A 10,161-nucleotide genomic window follows, 5' to 3' on the forward strand; every position below is an offset into this window, starting at 1 on the left:
AAGCATATTAAGAGCAGCATTTAGTTAAATAATGGGGTTGATTTAAGAGATTTGAAAGGATGACACGTGTCCTAATCTGAAGTACACATCAGTATGCCTGAAAGTGTCGCAACCCTCCAGATCTTCATCACCTAAACAGAATTCCACACGTAACAACTCTGAGCACTAAAAATGTCATTATTTCAAACCTGCAACAGCTACATTCACCTTCATATCTTACAGATATCAGCTTAGAGAACAAAGACAGGAAAGTGTATCAAGCCTGTGTCATCAAGTCTGATGACACAGATTATCCACTCACTAGGCCAGAGCTGCCATGGGCTAATGGCAGATCAGAAGACTCCTTCAAAAGCCTTGTGAGAAACTCACTCCAAACACAACTATTGGTGACAACCCTGCTCCTTCCTGCGTTTCTGTGTTTATTGTGCCTGCCTCTCCAATGGATATCAACCTTGCCTCAGCTTAAGCATTTAGTCACACAAGAGCTCTCACAGCTGGCAGGAGCTACTTGTCCAAGCAACAATGCTCAGTCACGAAGGCAATAAAATACAGAGTCTCAGGCATTCCATCAGTCTCCTGGTAAACTTTTCTCACTGTATAAGTAACACAATTTATGAAAATTTCATCAGGTAAAGTAACTAGAAAACAGTAACTCAGTCTTCCTTGAATCCAAGAAAGTACATTTAAGCCAAGACTAGATGATAAACATCCAGTTACATGCAAAGTTCAGCATGACAGTGGGATATAGCCCTTTCAAAGTGAGAAAGATACATTAAGAAATGCATTTTTAGAGACCATATTGGAAATGGCCAGAGAAAAAGTGAAGTATGGCTTGCAAAATGATAAGGCTATTGTACAGAGGGGCTGGACAGACATGAAGATAAAATGCAAGCACTTAAGTCTTTTTTTGCCTCACTGGCTGTTTTCCCTCCTCAAATGCACCATTGCTTTAGGTATTATCTTTTTCACTGCAACACTGTATTTTCAGAAATATTTAGTATCATACAAATATGGAAAACACTACCCATTCTCTTCACCCCACTCCAAGAATAAGGCAGATGTTTCATTCACTGAGGGTACCTGCACATCTCATGATTCAAAAAAAAAAAACCAAAACAAAACAAAAAACAACAACAAAAAAAGTTGTGAAAGGTAAATGCAAATCTGTTGCTGGCTATTTGAGCTTTAGCACAAACCTTTGGTAAGCCTGTTGAATACAGGAAGAAACCATATAACTATTCTGTCGTGCTCTTAGTAACTTGTAATACTGACTAGGAAACTACATGGTTTATGAAAGTAAGGTCCCTCATGAGATACACAGACACCTGCTTGCTGAAGAAGCATGTGCTTATACAAATCAGCCAAGAAATCCAAATTCAAATGACACTTGCATATTTCTCTTCCACCAAAAGTGAGGAGATCAGTTTATCCATTTCTCCCTTTCAGATGCATCAAGTTTTAACAGCCTTCCTCCTTCTGGAGGCATTTTTCTATATATACAAACCAAATGTTCCTACAGTTAAAATACAGAAATAATATGTTGCCACAGGCTTTAACGTTTAGTTTTTTAACTTAACCAGATAAAGTCTGGAAACATAGGACCATACTTCTCTACAAAAACAGACTACTGACACCACCATTTTCTTATCCTCATCTCAACACTGCATCTGAGGTACAACTCATCTAAGCACTAGCTAAGAAGAATAACTATTATAGGACACAAGAGAGCAATTTGACTGAGCTCTCATTATGGGAAAAACAACATTTGTAGTAGTAAGAGCTCATAAACATATTAAAGCTATACTTTCAAACCTAATAACAATAGAATATAATACATTCTTCTTAAATACTAAAGCCAGCACTTTCTTTTTATTAAAGGCAGAGTCAAAAACAGCAAGACAGAAGCAAACAATGATAATAATTGAAATTCAAACCAAGAATTACACATCAGCTTGAGAAATACCACCCTTGTCCCTGTTTTAATTGTTTAATGCAGAGGAAGAAGGAAAAAACACTAAGTAGGGGGAGGAAATTTAAAAGAAAAAAAAAAGAAGCAATTTGCCAGCTCACCTGGACACGTTTTCTGGAATGTATTCTAGAACTGGATACCCATCACTTCTTCTGGATGCCAACTCTGAATGTGACTTCCAGGTCTCCACGAGCGTGCTGACAGCAGGGAACGAGCTCAAGTGCTGAAATGTCTGCTCTCGAGCAACCGGCCGCGACAAGGATATCGTGCCTTGGGCACCGATCCTGTAGTGAAATGACTGTCCACCTGAATTTACACCCACAATGGCAGAGGATGGTATACTGTTTTCTTGGTAATAGCTGCCATCATCAGGCTCCTGCTTAATCCCCACACGTAGGCCTGGATTTGGAAAACTGCTACCTTCACAATTTCCATCAAATGAAGAAACAGGTGGTCCTAAAATCCCAGAAAGAGAGTAATAGTCTTTGTCATCCATAAAAGAAAAATATGAGCCATCTGTAAATGGGAAAGGATTTACTGTTTGATTTCCTTTAAAAGAGGCACCAGAACAAGGATGTTTGGCTGACTCTTGTTTCACTGGTACTGAAAAGGGGGAATCTGAGTTTATTTTGCTGCTGCTGTCACCAATGCAGGCGCTGCCGTATGACCCATCTGGCTCAGGTTTTATAAACTGAACAAGGTTCATCTGACTGTTGTTGGAGATGGCATTCTCCATTTCCTCCATCTTAGGAAACGCGAGTTCTTGAGCACCCTTGTCTTTTGTTTCTGGACTAGGAACGGTATCTTGGCTTCTGCTAGGTCCCACTGGCGTGCCAGAAGCTGGAAATCCTATGGAGTTGTTTACAGGGCTACAGATGGATGATCCCACAGTGCTAACTGCTGGACTAGAACGAGTGGACCTATTATTGGCATTGGAAGGGCTGGCAATGGAGCTCCTGGAGTTCAGGTTCGCAGGACTGGACACAGAAGACCGCATAGTGATATTATTGGGACTCGAGACAGGAGATTTCACGCTGCAGTGACTGGGAGGACTAGAAATCGGTGACTTCATGCTACTTATAGGGCTGGAAAGCGGAGACCCGACGTTGCTAACATGTGCGGGACTGTGCAACATTGACCCTCGGTTTTCAACATTCGGCGAGCGCGACAGAGGAGTTCCCTGGCTGATGGGGCTGTGCATGGCAAAGTTTCCAAAGTTTGCAGTAGTTGAGGACACGGAATTCACTCCTGCAGGACTACACACTGAGGAGGCCATGTTCTGAGGGCTGCAGCCTGAAGGGCTCTTCTCTTGACACATGATAGGGCTTTTGACAATTGTGTGCATGGCACCACCATTCACAGCGCTCCCAGAGTCCGACATCAAAGACCTCAAGGGCCTGCTGGCACTGTGGAGGGGAGAGGAGCAATGCCCATTCTCCTTATAGAGCTTCACCAGCTGCTCCACATTCTGATAGATCTTTCCCGGGCTTCCCTGGTTCTGCTGATCATAGTGGTAATCGGCATCTCTAATTGAATCCATGTATAAACCCATGGATTCAGCCACTGTTGCTGACAGCTCCTTTGATTCCGTTTCAGTCTTGATGTCAGAGGGGAGAAGACCAGGGTGACTGTTGTCTTGCTGCAGGCAGGAGAGTAGCTCAGGTTTTTCTTTGTTGTTTCCTTGAGTACTGCTGTTTGCAAAAGTGCCAGTGGCGCAGCTCACGTTTACAATTTCCATATAGTTACTGTCCTCAGTCTGCTCTCCAGCACCTATGGAAGAATACTCCACAGACTGAGAAACTTGACCCCACCGTCTCTCCATATCTAAGCCTTCTGGGTAGCTGTGGTATCCTTTTGTCTCCATAACTAGCAAAGACATATACAAAAAAGTAAAATTAATAAATGACAGGACAGTGTGACTTCCTAAGGAAATTTCCTAATTTCCCAAGGAAACAAGGCGTATCCGCTCTCTCTCTCTATCCTCCTCTCTGTCTGCCTGCCAGTCCCATTTCCCTGCCCCTTCCATCATCAATCACACCAAGGGAAAAGGTCTCATGGATATGACAGCCCTATGGGTTCAGAAAGAAAACTGCTCAGCAGTTAGGAAACACCCAAATTATTGCTCCCAGCCCTGCCCCAAAAGGGAGCTCAGCAGGGTCAGCACAGCAACTGCCCATCCCTGCCAGCCGCAGCCCTGTGGCCAGTGCCAGCAGCACCAGGGGCTGTCCCTCATCCAGAGACCTGGATAGAAAGAAGGGAAGTGGATAGCAAGGAAGGAGGAGATCCAGAGAGGTCCTGAAAGGAGGACATGGTGGTGATAGGTAGGATGTAAACCCTGTGGAAATTGCTCATCACAGCACCCCTCCTCCACAAATCTTCCACTGCCATTGCTACAGAGACATCAAAGCAAGGGAGACTGGTTTGTTACAAGAGTTTTTCTTCACCATCCTTATCATCCAGCATAACACAGGATGCTTAAGAAGGATGCTGCGGTTCTGAGGTGCTGCAAGCTGACTTGCCCCTTCACAGCTATACAAAGTTCTCATACAACCACTCAAGGAGATATGAAGGAACAAGGAGAGAACTAGGGCAAAAGTTGAATAGGAAAAATCTATGCCACAGAGGAAGAGGATCAGATTAGGCAGGGATGCATGGCTATTAAATGGATCCATAATTCTGCAAATTCTGTACACCTCCACAGCAGTCAGCAAGAGGAATATATAAAAAAAGCAAACCTCATTCTAAAATGGACCCTAAAAAAAGCCCCCCCCATACCACATACGATTCCCTTGAAGCAGAGAGCGAAATGCATGACTAGTCCCCAATAAGCTGAAAATCACATATAACTAATAACCATTTTTAATTTTTTAAGGACTTGGCTCATAGTGTCATTAGAACTGTAGAAACGCAAGTGCCAACAGTTACAATATCAATATCATGCAAATATTTTTTCCTTTCAGACCATATTTAATATTTAATTTAGTGTTTAACCCCTTTACTTAACACTACTTAACACTGTTCTAAGCAAAATTCTAAAACAAAAAAAACTTAAAATGACTGATTCAAATACTTTTCTGTCCTTACCTACTTAGAACTATGGCCCTACGCCTACATTCTCTTCAAGTACAAATTTTATTAATACATAGAATCACGTCTCACATCATACTGTCTATCAAATCTCATTCCTATAGCCTAAAATTTTCAGACAGAAGTCCCTAATTTCACATAAAGTCACTCCAAAATAATCACCTAGCCGTGATTTAAGTGCTGAACAAGCCTAATTTCCAGAGAAATCAATTGCAGCTGTGAGTGACCCGCATTTCTGAAAACCAGGAAACTTAGTTAAGCCTTAAAATTAAGATGTAAGTGAATTTTAACCCTCATAAACACCAGTAGAACCACTGCATACCAAGAAATCTCAGTTATAGACTTAACATTACACCAGTACATGAGCTCTGTAGCAACTTCTCCCATGGTAGTAAATTCAAACTTCATATATAATCAATAGGTGAGCATACGTTAAAACTTCAGTGAATAAAAATGTGGGTCACACAAAAGAAAAAAAACAACCTGGAAAATGCCCTGATCCTGCACTTCCACAGACTGGTAAATATATCCAAAAGGTCAAAAAACAGCAGAGATTATTTGTGGCCTGACAGAAGTTCTGTTTAAAATGACACACATAAATTAGGAAGAATGCAGCAGCAAACAGATTTTTTTTGGGAGTGCTGGTTTCTGTCACCTCCAAGCGCCTCGGTGGATACCAGAACCAAATTAATCATCTCACAGATTGCTGCTAGCATTATGGTTTGGTTTTGTTCTTTTAAGCAGAACTTACTACAACTTGACTAGCACATTTATCCACGGTATCCACACTTCACCTACTACCCAAACATGCCTTTTTACTAACTTTCACTAAACAAATTTGACAGTGGGCTAAAACATCCACAGTCCACAACGAAAGCTCAGTCATGCAACATATCAGAATCAAGACCATCTATATGTGGTACTTTGCAAAGGAAGATATATTAGAAGCACAGCAGGTTCTCCAGAATCCCTCCCTCAAGAAGTACTTAGACACTTAAGAGTTAGGTATTTCACCCCAAACATATCAACAAACACAGCCCTCCGCAGCACGAGTCTCCGATCAATCAGGCATGAAACCAGTCTCGCAGCAACAGTCAAATAAAAAAAATCAAATGGTACCTGGTATCCCTGCAACCAAAAGGTCACCTAGATACGGGAAAATCTGAAGTAAACCCGGTTTCATAAAAAAATAAACCGATGGGTCAAGAAGCCACTCATTTGTTATTTCTCGGTGTTTGTAAACGAAATTTTCTCTAAGTTTCACCGCCTGCCAGCCACCTCGCTGACAGAAAACTGCCCAGGGGACCAAAGTTTCATCGCTGCGCTGGGGCTTTCCCCGCTTTCTTCAGGTCTGCGGAGCGCGGTTGGCGACACGGGCAGCCCCGGCACCGCCGCCCACGGAGCCCGAGCGGCGCCGGGCGCGGGTCCCCGCGGCGGGGCTGGTCCCTCTGTGCTCGCACACACATACACACGCGTGTAAACACCCACGTAGGCAGCGCGCACGCTTATTTCTCTATTTACCCTACGCTATGTGGAGCATCACCGCAGCTCCCGGGCAGCAGGCACCGCTTTGCACCCCTACCTACCCCCACCAACACCAGCTCCACCCCCCCGCGCCTGTCCGCTTTCCCTGCAGGTGCAATCCGGGCTGTCACGCGTGGGGGAGCCCCCTCTCTCCCTCCCTCCCTTCCTCCGTCCCAGGAGTGCGCGGCGGGGGCGGGTTCCAAGAGCCCAAACCCGCTTTCGGCCAAACCCACCCCCGCCTGCTCCTTCCTCGCCGCCCGACCCCCGAGCGATGAAGAAAAGCCCTTTTTCCCCGTGCAAACGCCGCTTCCCCACCCTCCAAAGTGGGGGCCCCGGTGCCAGGCGCCCACTCCCCCGCCACACCCTTGCCAGCCCCACCTTCCTGCTGCGGGTCGGGGAGCGGAGCGGCGCCCCCCGCCCCCGTTACCTGTTGCGGCGGGGCGCGTCCCCGAGCCCCCGCGGCGCCGTGCGGAGCGGAGGGCGGCGCGGAGCGGCAGGGCGGGCGGCGCAGCTCCCCACGCCTCCCCCGCCTGCCCGCCCGCCCGAGGCTCGCCGCGCCGCCCGGTGACACGGAGCGGCACCCGGGAGGGGACGGGAAAAGGTGCCAAGTCCTTTAAAAACATGTCACATGCCCACATAAAGTTCAAGTTTACGTCCCGCCCGCCGCCCGCCCCGATTGGCGGGCGGGACGAGGAGCGCGGCGCGGCCAGGCCGGTCCCGCCGCCCCATTGGCCAGGGCGCGCCGTCAGTCACCCGCCGGGCGACATGACTGATACAAAGTTGCTGCGACACAGGCTGGGAAACGCATCTCCTTAAAGCCGCAGGGGCCGCGCAGCCCCCGCGCTCCGCCCGCCGGCGGGGTCCCCGCCCGCTGCCCCGCCCGGCAGTGGGGCACCCCCGCGGGAGGGCGGCGGGGCCGGGCTCCCCGCGGACAGGTGAGGTGCGCGGGGCGCGGCCGCCCCCGCCCGGTGCCCGCGCCGCGCCGGCGGCAGGGCCGGGCATCGCCGGCCCGGGGTTTCCGCCTGTCAGCGGCGCGTGAATGCGCATCGTGCGAGTGCAGCGGTGATTTAACCAAAAAAACCCAGAAAAAAATAAAAAAAATATGGGGAAGAGGGAGAACGAATTAAAAAAAAAAAAAGGAGCGGAGCGACGGCGGCGGAGCGCGGGAGGGTTCAAGGACTCGTCCTCCGCTCCCTGCCGGGCTGGCTCCGCTCCGCAGTAGCCGCGCATCCCGCCGGGCGCCCCCACCCGCTGCCTCCCCCCACCCAGGGGCAGCAAGAGGAGCCGCCGGGACGACTCCTCACTCCGGGGTACTGTCACCCACCAACTGCTTGGTGTCCCCCTCGGCGCCCGCGTCCCGGCTGCAGGAATACCCTTTATTCAGACAAGCAAAAAGAAAAAAAAGCTGCCGAGCAAACTTTCAGGCGATGCGCTCCCAACTCGCTCCCTAAATACCGCCCCCAGCCCTCGGTCAGCGGCTGTTCAGAGCTCCGCTCTCGGCCCCCAGGTGCGCCCACGGCCCGGCGGGGACAGCTCCGCAGCCCCGCAGGGTGACAGTGGCGCCCCTGGGAGCGGGGCGGGGGGCTGAGCCCGCCGGGCAGCGGAAGCGCCGGGCACCGCGCACCTTCTCCCGCAATTGCCCGTGCGCGCCCGCAAGCACCCGCGTGCGCTGCGGGGTTTGTGTTCCAGAGTCACGGCGAAAGCGCCAACATCCCCAGGATTTGGGGTGTCACGTGCCCCTCTCCTTTTTCTATTTTGCCAAATATCGACCTACACTCACGGGCCGAGGCGGCGGCTCCCAGCGCCCGCGGGGAGACCCGCGGAGGAGCAGCCGCCGCCGCGCTTCCCCGCGGGCGCTACCGAGCAATGGACGTGTCCTTGCCGCGAAGTTTTCACGGATGGGAACGGGACTGGCCGTGACCTGGATACGCCGGACGGTGTGTCGGACACCCACCCCGCTACCCCCCGCGCCGCTCCTCGCCCCGCGCAAGGCTCCGCGCTGCACTCACTCACCTCCCCTACGACATGGTGGCGCGGCGGGGGGAGGAGGCGCGGCCCCCGGCTACTGGCAGCGAACCATCCGGGAGCCCGCACCGCCACCCAGGGGGAAAAAAAATAAAAAGAGGAAAAAAAAAGTACGCGGAGGAAGCACCGGGAGTGCGGCCGGGCGGCGGGAGGGGGCTGCGGCGGCAGGCGGGTGCCCGCGGCTCGGCTCGGCTCGGCGGACAGCTCCCACCATGGACGCCTAGGTGGGTGGGTGTTCCCGCGGGTCACACCCTCGCCCGCCGGCGGAGGGGAGCTGGGGGTGGATCCAATACCGGAGGGGGAGGAAGGGGGATTTTTTGGGGGAAGGGGAGAGAGTAGAAAAAAAGGGGGGGAGGGGGCAGAGAGGGAGAGAGACACCCTCCAAAAAAAATCAAAAAACAAACCAGGAAAAAACCCCAAACTTATGTCATTCCAGGTAAAACTCCCATCTGCGCCACCAAGGAAGAGGAGGGAGGAGAGTGGCGAGGGTGTAAACTTTTTCCTCTCCCCCCTCCCGCCCCCTCCGGTGCTGCCCGGCCCCTCGCAGTGCCCGGCGGCCGCGGTGCCCCCGCCGCCCCCTCCCGCGCCGCCCGCCCCGGCGGCTCCCGGCGGCTCCCGGCGCCGCGGGGTTTCTCACGCACGGAGCCCGCCGCCGCCGCCGCCGCGGTTCCTGGTTCGCGGAGCCGCCGGAGGAAGGGAAGGAGGGCGGGCGGCAGGGAGGCAGGGCGGGCGGGCGGCGGGGGAGGAGGAGTGTCTCCCCGTGCCCTTCCCCAGGCGGAGCGTCTCTCCCGGCTCTGGCGGCGGCGGCGGCGGAACACCCTCCCCTCCCCGCTCCGACCGCCCCGCTCGGCCCCCGTGCGGGCTGCGGGGAGCGGAGCGCCCCTGGACGGGATTGCGGGAGGAGGCTGCAGCCTCCTCCCCACCGCGCCAGGCCCGCGCCTTCCATCCCCCCTCCCGCTGCTGCCAGGCGGGGGGAGCCCAGTCCCCGCTGCCCTCCGGCGCGCCCTTGGGATCCGGGGTACGGGTGGGCAGGGGGAGCGTCCGTGCCGCACTCGCGGGACTGCAGTGGGGCAAAGCCCGCCGCAATTTCGGCGTTAACAGAAAAACCCAAAACCCCAAAAAGATCGGCGCTAGCAGTGATGCTAGTTTTAAATGAATATTTCACTTGTGGCTAAGGTCTTTTAAAACTGATTATGTTTTAAGTTCAGGGCATTGAATGTCTCTTCATTTAAACATCTTTAAGGAAAAAATGAGACGTTGGAGGGAGAAAAAACTTGGCCCTATTTTATTAGCCTCGGTGAAGTCTTTAAGCGTGGAAAAGGGCTGCTCGCCGGGAATTTTACCTGTGCCAAAGTCTCTGTTAGGATCGGGGCCTTGGGAAAGGCGATGTTTTATCAGCTGTTGTTTGCATCCGACAAAGTTTGTGGGTAACTTGACAAATGCTAAACAGGAGAAGCAGAAAGTGCTGGTGAGGCCAGGCTTGGAGATAACGGCACATTCAATAGCTTAATTTCACAATTAGTTTACTGTATTATTGGAAGCAAATCATATTTCAC

At 51.4% G+C, this 10,161-nt stretch overlaps 1 protein-coding gene across 5 annotated transcripts in view; it reads right to left on the reverse strand.

Annotated features, from left to right (window-relative positions):
* Positions 1 to 9,372, reverse strand: part of NR3C2 (nuclear receptor subfamily 3 group C member 2) — a 206,784-nt gene extending 197,412 nt beyond the window's left edge. The window contains exons 1-2 of one of the 5 annotated variants that reach the window (XM_071555642.1): positions 9,247 to 9,372; positions 2,071 to 3,835 (exon numbers count right to left, since the gene is read on the reverse strand). In XM_071555642.1, coding sequence (XP_071411743.1) covers positions 2,071 to 3,833 — 1,763 coding nt within the window. In that variant the 5' untranslated portion in view covers positions 3,834 to 3,835; positions 9,247 to 9,372. Of the gene's footprint in view, positions 1 to 2,070; positions 3,836 to 6,958; positions 6,980 to 7,007; positions 7,345 to 8,593; positions 9,133 to 9,246 lie in introns of those variants that run through there. The other 4 variants (XM_071555640.1, XM_071555639.1, XM_071555641.1 and 1 more) reach the window with 4 other exon arrangements.
* Positions 9,373 to 10,161: the final 789 nt, after the last annotated feature.

The sequence above is a fragment of the Pithys albifrons genome, chromosome 5 (assembly GCF_047495875.1).
Source record: "Pithys albifrons albifrons isolate INPA30051 chromosome 5, PitAlb_v1, whole genome shotgun sequence".
In the NCBI taxonomy this organism is placed as follows: domain Eukaryota; kingdom Metazoa; phylum Chordata; class Aves; order Passeriformes; family Thamnophilidae; genus Pithys; species Pithys albifrons.